General features: G+C 39.9%; 1 protein-coding gene across 1 annotated transcript in view; it reads left to right on the top strand.

Annotated features, from left to right (window-relative positions):
* The window catches only part of LOC126344720 (adenylyl cyclase-associated protein 1), a 178224-nt gene that overhangs the window by 156702 nt on the left and 6272 nt on the right, over positions 1–15250 (top strand). Inside the window, exon 8 of the mRNA XM_050002042.1 lies at positions 7085–7228. Coding sequence (XP_049857999.1) covers positions 7085–7228 — 144 coding nt within the window. The remainder of the gene's footprint in view (positions 1–7084; positions 7229–15250) is intronic.

Genomic DNA, 15250 nt, shown 5'->3' on the forward strand with positions numbered 1-15250 from the left:
ATACTGTTTTGATTGTGTAATGCACCAGTCAACTTTGAACATATGATGGACGAACTTCTTCGACACTTTAAATGGATGATGCATATTTGCTATCTGGAAGATATCGTTTTTTCAGGGATCATCTAAGCCACCTGACAACTGTGATGAAATGTGTTCAAACTGCCGGGCTGCGTATAAATCTGAAAAATTTCCTTCTTGCTGCTCAAGAAATAAAAATTTTGGGACATCTAGTGAATCCATATCCAAGAGAAAATAAGAGTAGTTACATATTTTCTGACTCCTTGGCACATTCATGATGTGAGATATTTTATTGAAATGTACTCATACTACCAGCAGTTCATTAATGACTAATGTGCTAATATACGTTCCGTGGAAGAACTACTGCAGGGAGACAGTAAACTTTTCTGAAATACGGTGCCAGATTGATCTTTCATCGTCCTTGTGGAAGCACTAACATTTTCTCCAGTCCAAGCATTGTATGCTGAGAATGCCGAGACAGAACTTGACTGAGACACTAGCAATTATGGGATAAGGATAGTTCTAGTGCAAAGTTAGGAAGTGGTTTTCAGAGTAGTCTCAAGCCTGAGATGAACTACTCTACAACCAAGAAAAAATGCCTTGTTGTTAGGGCCATCAAAGAGTAATGGCCACATTTGTTTGCCAAACCATTTGATGTTGTGGTGGACCACCAATCTCTGTGCTGGCTGAATAGCCTGAAGGATCCATCAGGTTGACTAGCAAGATGGGAACTGAGGCTTCAGGAGTATGATGTCACAGTGGTATACAAAAAAGGGTGCAAATGCAAGGAAATGGATGAAATCTCAATTATTTCTCCATTAAATGATATTGCTGCTGAACAGTAGATAGACCCAGCACTGCAGAAAACCACAGAAGCCTTGAAGAATGAGGAACGGATCATAGGAGAATTCCAATTAATAAACAGAGCTTTGTGTTATAGAAACTATGATAGAGTGGGGCCAAATGGTCGCTTATCATTCCCGCTCATCTACATCCAACTACACTGAAGTTCTCCCACCGCACTGCAACATCTGGTCACATGGGATTCATGAAGCCCCTAGGCGGAATCAGATGCATCTATCACTGGCCAGGACTCTACTGATCTGTGAGATACTACATGAGCCACTGTAAGCATTGCCAGCAAAAGAAGCATGTGCCACAGTAACCTGTGGGGCATATGGTACCAATCTCGCATGCAGCAGCGCTATTCCACTGAATTGCAGTTGACCTCGATTGGTGGTCCCTAAGGTCAGAAAATGGGAAATTAATGGATAATTATCTACACTCACAATGGGTTTCTTCACAAAGAGAACAACAAGGGCTTCCTAGTTTCTGAGTTGACAGAAGCTGATTGACTTTGGTCTGTTCATGTTTTTCATCTGGCCGTTGCCAACCCCAGTAGTCTAATACAGATTCTTGCACATGTAGCCATTATGAAGTGACTGTTGTGCTGTGTTGTGTTGTGTAGTAAAGTAATGCAGCTCTTTATGTGTGGTGAAGCAGTTCTTGGCCCATCACAGGCAACGCCAGATACTCCTCCTGTTCCTCAGAGAATGACAATGGTAGACATTATGGATTGAAGCAAGAAAAATAATTAATGATGTTGCTGAATATAGTGAACAACACACCAAAAATAGAATTGCTCCACCCTCTCTCTTAGCTGACAAAATGAACAGTAACTTACAGAGGGGCAAGCTTCAACTCTGTGAGAAGAATTAACAGATTTTGTAAAGACAACGAGGAAATCACCAGAAGCTCCTGGCAAAAACAGGAAAATTTCAGTTAAATTTTTGAACTCGACGGTGCTTTGACACTGCCTTTCCCTTTGTCTGATTTGTCATGTACGGCAAGTTCTGGTTGAAAATTACAAATTACTTAACAGGAGATGACTCACCAAAAGTCAGAAGGGCTGCATTGTGCTGGCCCACGGTGTGTATACTAGGGTGAGATGGGGTTGTCAGGTCGGGTGGGGTGAGGGAAATGGAGAGAGCAGGAGGCAGGAAGTGTGCTGGGAAGTGGCTCATGGGGGAGTGTCTCTGGACTAGCTAGGGGTGCAGGTAGAGGGGGCGGTGGCAAGTCACATGATTTCACAGACTAGGGTGAAGGTGTGCGATAACAGCACACAACTAGCTGATGGGGGAGAGAGCAAATTGGGCAGGGGATGGTGTGTGTGCGTGCGCTCCCCCCCCCCCCCCCCCCACACACACACACACACACACAAACACAAACACACACAGTGTTGTGGGGGAGGGGGCAGCAATTTAACTTAGGTTTAGGCCAGGAAGGTTATGGGAGTGGAGGATGTGCTTTAAGGATAACTCCCCTCTGCACAACTCAGAAAAGCTTGGGGAGGGGGGGATCGAGATGGCGCAGGTAGTGAAGCAGCCACATTGAAATCTCGCATGTTGTGCCACCGTGTGGACCAACTGTTTGTGGCAACAGTATGGCACTGACCATTCATTCTAGTTGACAGCTGGTTGGTTGTTGTACCACTGTAAAATACTGTGCAGTTGTTGCAACAGAGCTGGCATATAACATGGCTGCTTTCACAGATGGCCTGGCCTCTAATGGGGGAGGATAAAATTGTGGAAGGGCTGGGGTTTGTGGTGCTGGGTGAGTGGTTGAGCAGGTCTTGCATCTGAGCCTTCCACAGGGATATGATCCCTGTGGGAGTGGGATAGGGATGGACTAGGATGTTGTGGAGGTTGGGTATGCATTAGAATACCCCCAAGGGAGGGATTGGAAGTACCTTGGGTAATATCCCTTTGCCATTCCCATCCACAATACCCTGCCACAGGAAGATCCAGATGTAAGACCTTCCCAGTCGACCTACTCAGCACAACCTACTTCAGTCCTATCACAAGTTTGTCCTACCCCCATGAGAGGCTGGGCCACCTATGAAAGCAGCCGTGCTATATACCAGCTCTGCCACAACCACCCAGCGTTCAACTAGAACGAATGGCCACTGACAAACTGTTGCCAAAAGCTAGGTGGACCACCCAGTGGCACAAATGCAGCAGAGCACACAACATGCAAGATTTCAATGAGTGGCTGGCTGTGTGTGTGTGTGTGTGTGTGTGTGTGTGTGTGTGTGTGTGTGTGTGTGTGTGTGTACACATACATACATACATACATACATACATACACACCATCCTCTGCCCCGACAACCCTGCCCAATTTGTGTCACATCAGCTGGTAGCTGGTTGTGTGCTCTTATCTCACACCCTAGTCCATGAAATCATGCGTGTCTGTCACATGCCCCCTATACCTGCACCCTAGCTAGCGCATAGACAAATTCCCACGAGCTGCTAGATGCTTTCCACCAACCCACTCCTTCCCTCTCACCTCTCTCCATCCTTCACCCCACCCCACCCCACCCCGCCCCACCCCGCCCCACCCCTGTACACTCACCATGGGCCAGTAAAGCGCTGGCAATCGACTGAGCACAATGTATGCGTGTGTGTGCGTGCGTGCGTGCGTGCGTGCGTGCGTGCGCATGTTTTTCCTACAGCTAGAAAAAGGAAGTGTATTCTGAAAGCTATCAAAGTTCTGTATGTTTTGTTTGTGTGTCTGTAAACGATGCAGTGCTTCTGCCGTTGTAAGTTATCTCCTGTATTCTTAAATAATTTGTTACTTAAGTATTCATTTTGTTTGTGTGTGCATAAGAAATACTTGCCATGCAGTAGGCGACTAAAGCTGAAGTAATGAAGTCGATTTTTTGTAAAAACCCCCCTGTAGTTAAGACACTTGGTTGGTATCCTGAAGGTAGTTGGCATGAGTCCTGCCACATGTCCTTATGTCCTTTTTTTTAACATCATAATAGAAATGGTGGTTTTGAAAAGTCAATCCTTCCTCTGGGGACCTCTCCTTGTTACTTGTAACTATACAATAACTGCAAATAAAGCAGCCCTATTTCTTTACTTTTTTAAAAATATCTACTGGGAAAACCCAGTTGGATACCTCTGACAGAGGTGTATTGAGACACTCAAATATTGACCTCTACATGGTGCAGAAGATTGCTCCCCGTCTGTGGAAACTTCAACTGGAACTCAAGGAAAAGATTGGCTGGACTTGGAGTATTACGTCTCTATGAAAATTTGGCTGTCCATCTCACTCATGTGGGTTGAAGTGGAGAAATAAGAGGTCTTTACTGTTAGAGCACGGAGACATTATTGACTGGCAGTTGCATTTTATTATAAAAATGAAAAATATTAAGGAAGCAGCCACTGAAATATTCCATCTGAATGAAACTTGGATAGACAGTAATATGATAGTTGGTAAATATTGGCAGGAGAAGGATGATGTCAGTGTGATGGGGTGGGAAACCCACTTTTGAAAGACTTATTATTGGAAGTGTTGTATCAGGTAAGGGATTCATCAGGGATACACAACAAAAATTGTGAGCTAAAGCCACAAAAGGTGATTAACGTGGTCAAGTGAACTCGGGAAACTTTGAAAGTTGGTTTGCAAATATGGTTCTCCCAAATCTTCCTCCAAAGTCAGGTACTGTGGTGGACAGTGTTCAATACCATAACAGACAGGTGGGGGGAAAACACCCACACAGTATGATACGAAAGTGAGTATTGGAATGGCTGCAAAAGAGACATGCTGCATGTAATGAGAGCATGAAAAGCAGGCCCTGTTCACTTTAAGTCAAGAACATAGACTTGCAAAAAACTAGTGATCAATGAAGTGGAAAAAAAGAGGGGACACATTGTTGTCTGCTTGCCACCCTACATTTACGATTTGAGTGCGGCAGAACCGGCACGGCAAAAGTAACACGGTTGTTTAAGGAGTCTATCATTTCAGGGGACATGTAAAAGACAACCTGTTAAGGCTGTAAATGAATCCCTTCTGTCAGTAATTGATGACAGCTGGGAAAGGGTCCTGCAGGAAGGTCCATCAAGTGGAACGAGATTAGTGGTGGTGCAATAGTGTTGCCAAACTATTAATACATAAAATCATTATTCATACTGTTGAATCAGTCAGTAGCAAGAATAATGAATCATGTGCAGGGACTGATTCTGAGTTACTTATGTGTATATGCAATCGGCATTATGTGTGTGAATAACAATTTTCAAAATTTTACTCATCCTTTTTTTATTCCATTGTGTTAAGGTTTACTACTGGTTCTTTTTAATTTCAAATAGTTCTGAGAACTGATGTGGAATTAGTAGCAGCAGACACCAGTATTCAACATGAAACGACCAGTTTTGATTTCACAAACCGTGTGAGCTTTTATTACCCCATCTTGGCTTTTGCTTATGTCGATGTGCCAGATGTAGTGGTTGACAGCTGTCACAGCTTCCTCTTCTTCTTCTTTCGAGTAGACTTGTACCTCAGCAACTATGTTGTTATCAAACCTGTGCCAACTGCCAAAGCTCCAGAAATTGCGAAGTGCCTTGTAGAAGACATCATTTTGGAGCACGGAGCACCCCATGTGAAGAACTGTGATCATAGATAAGTTTTCCAGTTGACACTAGTAAAAGTGCTTACACCTAATTGTGGCATCATCCACTGGGTGACAACTGTCTGCTGTCCACGGATAATGACCTCACAGAACACTTTAATAAAAGATTGGAAGATTAGCTTTTGATGTATGTCAATGTCGAATGGATATATTGGGATAGAATAGAGTCTGGTTGAAATGATAGTGGATACAATGTTCCTGGTTTAGCTGGATGTATACAGGATGACTACATGAAACACATAATCATTGGAACCATAGAAGCAAGGCAATTGATTTGCAGATGGACCGTGGATACTCAGGAGGAAGACTGCGACAGCTAAAATACCAAGCACCAAACAGTGAAATACTGCACAGGAGACTTAGTATAAATTTTTATGCCTGTGCAGAAAATGGGGACTATCAGAAAATAGGTAATGTACTAGTTTCGGACATTTGTATCCTTTGTCCATTGTCGACGTCACATATGAAGTAGAGGATTATGACCCTGCATCGTTAAGACAAAAGCACAGAGTCACTGTCCATGTCTTCCAGACACAGATCAGCTATGGTGCAGTGGCACAGATCGATGATGGGAACTCCTCGTTCAAGGAAACTGAAGATCATGAAACTTTGACAGGAGTGCTACTGTTGATGCTCAATAAATTGAAGAGGATTTAATAACATGACTAAAACATGAGGATCCAACAGTGCTGCTGTACAGACGACCATTGACAAGTTCTAGATCCAGAGTGCTGTAGTTGACTGCAATGAGAACTTCTGAAACAGTGGGTCACTGCTTGTCCAGGAGAGTAACAATGCTGTGAAATGGTGGCGCACACATTGTGACATTGTAGTTAGTGACCTTGGCTGGTGTGTTGCTGGTTGCTAGTTCATATATCGACCACCAGCAGTCATTTTTATTTACTGTTTATCATTACTGGAAGGGTTGTGAAATATCTTATGTTTGTACATTGTGGTATATTCAATGTTTATGTAAATAGATGCATTCTCCATCCAGGAAGTCAGTTCTGTTCAAACAGTTCCTTGTTGTTTCATAAAAAAAAATTGCTTTATGTTTTGTGTTCTGTGCTTCATTAATAGCCTGGCTTTTGGATTTTGACTTGAGTGTGATTACAATTGGATTATATTTAATTTCTGGAATTGTTTTTGTCCGAACCAAAACTGACACCACTCACTATATTGTATATGAACTGTTGCAGGCCATTATGATTACTGTAACTAAATAAAGACTGTAACATCACTGCAAATTAGAGCATTTGATGTGGAACAAAGATAGAGGATCACATTAGTGATGATGTCAATGTGTGTTCTATGTCCCTCCCTGTTTAGTATTCATCCTATACCTCCCTATTTAGCCATTAACCACTCAGTGTCATGTATACTGAATTGCTGGTGTACTGAGTAACAAATTTTGCAATTGTCTGCCTGTAGAGTATTATGTTGTTTTTGTTGCCATCATCTCTTCTCACCAGAAGGTATAATATAAAAAGCCTCGTGACAAAATACAAATTTCCTTACTGTATTCCCTATTATATAATAAGCCATTCGAGTCTGGATGTATTCAACTTATATTAATGCCTGTTGTTACTTTTAAAGGTGTTAGGTAAAGTACCGACAATAACCATTGACAAGACTGATGGCTGCCAAATGTACCTTAGTCCTGAATCACTGGATGTTGAAATTGTCAGTTCCAAATCATCAGAGATGAATGTAATGGTGCCTAAGGGAAATGGTGACTATGTAAGTATATAAGTTAGTCGTATATTAAACACAGACTTTTGTTAAAGGGTTAATGAATATAGACCATTTCAGTTATCCCCTCTGAGCTCAAAACAACAATTACAATTGTAGTGTTCTGTGTAGTAGAGTTCATAATGCAATATAGCTCACGACTCAAGAATTTTTTGTAAAGATGTGAAAGTATTTAAGTTTCATTAACATATCAGTCCAGTTGTTTTATCACTTATTTTCCTTTTACCAACTTTTCCGTAATCTTCCCAACAGGCGCTACAGTGGATATTGTATAGGCATTTCTTATGTACATAGATCTGACTGAGAAGTTCATATTCAGAAACACTTGGTGTCGATGTCTTAAAATCTCAGTTCACAATTAAACTGATATGGGGGCAGTGGTGGCTTTTGGCAGTGAGAAAATTTCAGTTGAGTGATTATCAAATTTGGAGACTTGCTTAACAGATGAATTTGATGTGGTTTTAAGCACTTTATATAAAATACTTAATCCTTTGAGTGACAAAATGCATGTCAGCATGCACTCTGTGGAAATAGTAACGAATAAAACTCCTTAACTTATTTCTAAACCCAACATGAGGCGTGGAGTGGTAAATATTCATACCAATGAATCAGAAGAAAATAAATTATACATGGTAGTTAAAGTGGCATACATATTTACCAATGTCACTTAAAGGGTTAATATACAGTTTGGCCCAAAATTATAGCGTCAAAATTTTACGTATTTGAGAAGAACTATGCTGATTATTTGGAGGAAAAGGCCCAATGTTCGCAACTGAATAGTTCAGGCACTGTTAGGTCATGAACAAGCAATATGTATGAAACACATTATTGTAAAAGTTTTCTGTAAGAAAAATAGTTGCCTGCCCCAATGAAGTTGATGAAACTAACTTGATAAACAGTACCAATTGTGTGTGATGTGTCCATGATAAAGATTATCATTGTTTACAATTTGTGACTGGTTGTCCATGGCAAAACATTACCCGCTACAGGAACCTGAAGGAATGCAGTTAATTTATGGATAATGGAAGGAATGCCGGGAAGAATGATCAGATATACAGGGAAAGAAGTAAAATGCATCAATCATCCTGATTATAATAAATTTCTTGCTTTGGGTAGACACAAAGAACTTGATAATTGGCCATCAACTTGGCAGTTATCACCTTGAACAGATGCTATAAGCTTTAATTGTTGTTAAAAAGTGCAAGTTACTAGTAAAGCACTAAGAAACTAACTGGACATTTCCAACTACTAGCTTTTCATTCAAAGTACTTAGCTTAGGACACTCTACTATCTGTATAATTGTGACCCAACTGATGACACCATTTATAAATTTGTGATATGCAATTTCCTACAGCTGAGAAAAGCTTTGCACCCAGGAATAAAGCTAAACTGACTCAGAGCTTGATATTTCATCTTGGGGGTTATCAGGCACACAAGTATTAGTTCTGGGTCTATACAACCTCGGACAACCAGGAGATCTGGGAAGTTTTTCATCAGGAAGAAAACTGGGAAAAACCGGGAAATATTTTATAATTCCTAGAGCTTTTCATTGTTTTAGTTTTCAGTTAATTTTTTGTAATTTTGGCTGTTGAGAACCAATACTCTTAACAAAGGATAATACTGTGTCCTGCCACGGCAGAATAATAGTGCTACAATAAAACATGAGAGAAAAAAAAACGAAAATAAAACTTAAGTTGCAAGGGAAATGCACCATATACAACAACAAAACACAGTGCCCATACAAGCTGTCTGACAACAGCAAAATGTGTCAAAGGCCTTAGGAAGACTGTGCAATGCTTCAGAACAACAAATTGCCTGTGATGAGCGTGTTTACGTTAGATTCATCTGAGTAGTGCGAGCGGACTCATGTGCATGCACAGTTGAATCACATGTGAATAGTACCTTCTCCCACTTCTGCCTACGGAAGTGTGGCTGTTAGCTGTACAAGCAGTAGCAGCAAACAGCCAGATACTGCCCAGAAAAATTTTACTGGCGTGTGCAAGCTACCAGATTCACACTTGCACAACAGGCTCTGATCAAGGTGGTGGGGGCAAACCGGGGTATCCACCCAGGGCAGCAATTTTTTTTGAGGGGGGGGGGGGGGGGCACCAAGTTCATATCTTGAGGAAGAAAACATTGTTTCACAAAGGGCCTAGCATCCAGCACACATTGGTCTATTGATTATTCATATGATTTTGAAACATGTCCCTGTTGGTTTTTGAACATTTTTGAATGCATTCTAAGTTGATTTCCAAATGAATCATAAGTTGGTTCTTGAATGCATGCATAATGTACATGATTTCCCTGCTAGAGGAATCCCCATCGCATACATAAATAAACTATCTTCCAGACAAAAGGTGGCAGGGCTATATGAGGTAAGTGGAGTAAAGCGGAATGGGTGAATGCCTGTTGCTGTTTGTATATGTGGTTGTCGGGGTTTGCAAATGATAAGTGTTGTTATAATTACTAGTGAAATCCATAGATTCAGACTACCAGAGTGGAGAATAAATGACTAACAGGAATAGAAGGTAAGAAAGATTACTTATTATCTTCTTGGCGTCTCCAAGAAAATGACATAAATTTTTTGACCAGACCCCTACACTACTAAGGACCAGTTGTACAGTCTCTGGCTAGCAGCCACCTAAGTTCTATTCTGGGAGTAGTGCAGAAAACACATTGTACGAACATGTAATAATGCGTAACCGGAGAGTAAACTCAGGATAACTAAAACTAGTGATTGTGACAGGGTTAGTGAAGTTAATTGAAGAATAAGTTTTCACACTGGCCGGAATAGTTACAGAATTAGTGATAAGATTGATTATTAGAATGGGGGAAACGGGGACATCACATAAATTATAGAATAATATGATGATTCCAAATTTATGTAAAAATTTCATACTACTACTTTTGGATCTCGTGCTTCAGAATCTGCAGCATATGAATTAAATGTGAAACTATTTTCTAACATAAAGCTTTTTGCTTTTAGTTGGCCTAATAGGCATTTGATATTTGTATTGCATGAATTATGTTGACATGTTATAAAAATGACCATTTATGCCGAAACAATCTCATTTATTTGGTGTGTGTGATGATTGCTGCAATATTAGACAGGCCTCTTGCATTTTGTCAGTAGACAGTGACAAATTACACGTAATCAGACTGAGGAACCACACCAGGCTTGGGTACTGTTTGTATTAACAGCTTTTACCACATTAGATAAACACATTTCATTTTCTTCATGCAGCAAAACGTTTGATGAACTTTGGTGAGGTAATAGATTCTTTTTTCTAGCAAGAAAAGCATGCTCTGTAAAGCTGTAGTAAGATTAGAGAGAAAAAATTACTAGAACTTAAGGGTTGAAGAAACGTGTACTGCTTGCTTGTCTTTAGCTAATAGGCAATAAAGAGTGCTAATTTTCTGAAGAGTACTTGTTCTCCCGCTTACAAATAAACCCAACCAGTAATTGCGAGTTTTTCTTTTTTTTAATGTGGGGCAGGAGAGTCACCACAGGACATTTTAATTTCCGCTGTCCTGAAGATAGTTTGATGTCATCCATTACAAAATACGAGGTGTGACAATAAAGACTGATTTTCTTTGCAAGATGTGGCAACCTTGCAGGCTCGCATAGGCACAATATCTTTGACCTTGGTCTATAAGCTGCTTCTAGTCCAAGCGGCATATGAATGACTTATGCAAAAATTGTCTCCAAAAAACTCACACCACAACAGCAAGAAACACGGAAAACAATCCAGAATTGTTGAGCCTTGTTATCACTCATGATGAAAGTTGGTTTTTTTCAGTATGATCCAGAGACAAAACGTCAAAGTTCGCAGTAGTGCTCAGAGGGATCATCCACACCAAAAAAAGCTTGTATGTCAAAGTCAAAAGTGAAATGCATGCTTGTGTGCTTCTTTGATTCCAAGGGAATTGTTCATAAAGAGTGGGTGCCTCCTGGACAAACAGTTAACCAATATTACTACAAAGAAATTTTAGAAAGACTTCGTAAAGAGTTCTTGGGGTTCGTGCCAACATTACTGATAATTGGATTCTGCATCATGATAATGCACCATCCCATACGGCTCTGTCAGTACAGCAATTTTTAACCTCAAAACAAATTTCAGAACTACCGCAGCCACCTTATTCACCAGGTATCGCTCCATGTGACTTTTTTCTATTTCCAAGAGTCAAAACGTTGGTCAAGGGACGCCATTTTCAAACACCACAAGATGTCCAAAAAGCTGTGATGAGGGTCTTGGAGGATATTACAGAAGATGAGTTCCAGAAATGTTGCCAACATTGTGCAGGAAAAAGCGTGGTGTAATCAGAAGGGAACTATCTAGATATATTATTGCCTCAGTTCGAAAATATCGTTGGTTCGGGTCTGATGGTGCAGAGCAACCAGAGTTGTAGTGGGGAGGTGGGTAGTCTCCACATGTCTCGTGTTTACGTTTAGTAATTTTACTGTTTCCTCTTCGCTTACTGCTCTCATGTCAAATGAATACAAAACGGATTGCTGTGCCGGCGGCTGTCAAGTGAATTAAAATATATTCACATAATTATGAAAGGCTGAAATATGTTATTAGCTTCAGATTTTATTTTATTTCCACCTCTCTGACAGTCAAGCATTAATCGACTTGCAGAACAATGAAGTTATTTTTGTCGATTTGCTAAAGAAATTTGGCTTTTATTAATCATATCCCCTGAGGCAGTCAATTTATTTAAAATGAAGTGTTTAATTCCACACTATGGCTCACTAAATTCCAATGCTCTTGGAGTAACTTGTGATGTCACGTTTCTTTTGTGACATAATATAAGATCTTTCACACGTACGAACATGCGGGCTTCCTGAGTCATTGTAGGTGCGTAAGCGTGGTGACTCCTGTTACCTGGCGCTCTATGGCAACTGCTGAAATGAACCTATATGTAACAGGTTGTGGGAGAATATTGCAAATGGTTGTTTGAAAAGCATTACTTTGAAAGTAAATTTCCTTTTACGCAAGATGAACTATGTGCGAGAATGTACAATGATTTAAATTCTCATTTAAAAATCAACTCTTTGAGAACGGCCATTTACAAGAACTTCGAGCCCAGAAAATCAGACGTTTATGTCGTTATTAAAAATTTTACTGGCGCATTTTTGTGATGTATCTTAAAATGTAACACACACAAAAAAGCTCAACATTATATGTAAAAGTTTAGCTTCTCTTGCAGCTTATTAATCTTAAAGACCAATATTATATGCGAAAGCTTTGCTTTTTTTGTAGCAACACTACATAAATTAATTTAAACCACTAACTTTTCCTATTTGTGTGTTTGCGCTGCATAACAGTGGTATTGCAATTGGCTGACTATATACATGTCCTACGCTCTGAATATCCGTCGTCATCGGCTAGTGAGATCACGTGATATGAGCTATGACTGGCTTACAAAAGCACAGCACAATCTCGATTTCAATGCTTTGAAAAGTAACATGTGGTGTTTGGTGGAATTCAACTTTATACTTTCGTAATACAAAAATATACAGCATACATGTTGCTGCACCACAAAGTTCTTTCCAAAAAGTGATTCCCCCCTCCTCCACGCCCCACCAAGTTTTGTTTTTTAAAGTGCCGGGAAATTCTATGCCTGTGTATAAAACCATAACGACTCAAAGGATTGATATGTCGTACAGTTCGTAGAAAAAGTATACTGTAATTTAACACAGAAAAAGTGCATTTTCACCTGGGAGGAAAGTGCATTTTTAATCGGGAGATCTGGGAAAATCCTCTTGTCTGCATATACACCTTGTAGTTGTATGAATCACTAACATTTTGATAACAAACAGAGGAGATATTACTTGGCAAAGTGAAACATATTCCAACAGTAGCAGAAACTAGCTTGTTCATTTGACTAGATACAGCTACACTCCAGTTAAGGTGGTACACATTGTTAACAGATAGTTATATTGTTGGCAAATTTTTTTTTTTTTTTTTTTGAAGGGAAGTGTGATGGAATGTGCAAGCAAAATGTGAGGCATACCTGCCTTGACATTGTGGATAAATGTGTTATTCAGCAACAATTTCTGTGCTTTTATGAACAACACAAGGAAATAGGAACATTGCTAGAACTTAACAGCTTGTGTCGTATAGAAGTGGTAGCTAGTAAAGAAACTCTGACAAGAGGAGGGCATGTGGTCAGAGATGGGGAACAGAGAACTGCCTAAATAGTGGAACAGTTTAAGGTACACTGTGTCTTATTCTAGAAGCAGACATCTTAGATGGCTTCCAGTCAAAAGAAGTGATTAGATGAATTTAGTTATGATGAATTAAAATAACTGCAGTCTGCAAAATAGCACGATAACTTAATATTTGAGGTCGCAAGCCATTACACTGAGTTTCTGGGTTCGATCCTACCATAAAATGATTTTTTTTCCTTCTGTCCATATTTTTTATTATTATTATTATTGATTTTTTTAATGATGATACCTATAAACCACCTTAGTTGTGTTGGTTACAAAATAGATTATGAAGAGATAAAATTAAATGATTAATAACTCGGGAGTTAGGTACAAATTCATTTATTACTAGATGGGTACCTGGCCTTGTCCTAGTATGTATTTATTTCAATCTTCTATTAGTCCATCTCCTCCTTCCCCTTCTGTCACCTTCTCCCCCTTCTATCTCCTTTTCACCCCTCTCTAAACCCACCTCCTCCTCTCCCCTCCATTCATCTTCTCCTCACCCCCATACTCACTCCACATTATCACTCCCACTGATGGTTCTTCCCCCCAAATTATTTCTTTCCAGATAGTAATAAGTGTACCAATTTTGGATGAAATCAATTCAGGGATTTAGGAGGAGCATTTTACCCGGTGCTTTGCTTGCGCACACACACGTCACATGTATTTAATGTATTTCACGCATAGTTGTACACACATTTCACTCGTATCTCTCACAAATTTTGCTATTCAGTTTTGTTTTCATGCAGCTTAATGTTTACAATGCCATAATCTCCTGAACTATGTGTCATTTAATTTTATAATTTTGCAGGTATGTTCAGTTGTATATGTAGATACTGCCTGCAACTGTGTTGCAAATAGATTTGGTAGGGAATAAGTAATAAATTAATGTTGCATTTGATGCTCAAGTTTTAACTCGTGAACAGTGAAAATGTAATAAGCAATAAACCTTTTACATTTCATCGTGTGTGTGTGTGTGTGTGTGTGTGTGTGTGTGTGTGTGTGTGTGTGTGTGAGAGAGAGAGAGAGAGAGAGAGTTGTGTTTTTTTTTGGGGGGGGGGGGGGGGGAGTTGTAGCAGTAGGTGGTTCTTACCCTCAAAGTGGTTCTTTCCAGACAGTAAGTAACACATATAACAAGTTACTGCATATACTTAAATAACCCACACATTTTTTCCCAAATTTGAGGACGATTATTCAAAACAAGGTTAGTACTGCTCCGCCTCCAACAATAGATCCCATTATATTATTGCATTGTTGTGGACCCAGTCTGTGATGCGCCAGTAGCATGTTAGAAGTGAAGTATTAACAATGTCTTCAAATTTGTTAATTATGGCTACGAGTTCTCATTATCATTTGTACACTGCTAAAGAAAAACTGAAAATTATTGAAGAAGCCAAGAAAGTTAGAAACCGGGCAGCTGGAAGAAAGTACGAAGTGAATGAGAGTTGTATTCGCGACTGGTGAAAAAAATATGGCTTCAAGAAACTAACAGTAACCACCGGGCAATCCACGGCCATAAAGTGAAGCATCTGGATCTTGAAAAAAATGCTCTGTGATTATGAAGATGAGAAGCGATAATACAGATGTGCAGTGATGAGTGAAATGTGCCAACTTAAAGCATTGGCTTTATCCAAAGAACTAGGCATTACCAATTTCGAAGCTAGCCAGGATTGGCTATCAAGATTGTTCGTCTGAAATGGATTAGGATTCCAAAGGAAAACTACCATCACTCGATGGCTTCCAGGCGCTTATGAGGAAAAACAGTGTATTTTCATCATTATGTGATAAGTCTG

Source organism: Schistocerca gregaria, chromosome 1 (genome assembly GCF_023897955.1).
Source record: "Schistocerca gregaria isolate iqSchGreg1 chromosome 1, iqSchGreg1.2, whole genome shotgun sequence".
Lineage (NCBI taxonomy): Eukaryota > Metazoa > Arthropoda > Insecta > Orthoptera > Acrididae > Schistocerca > Schistocerca gregaria.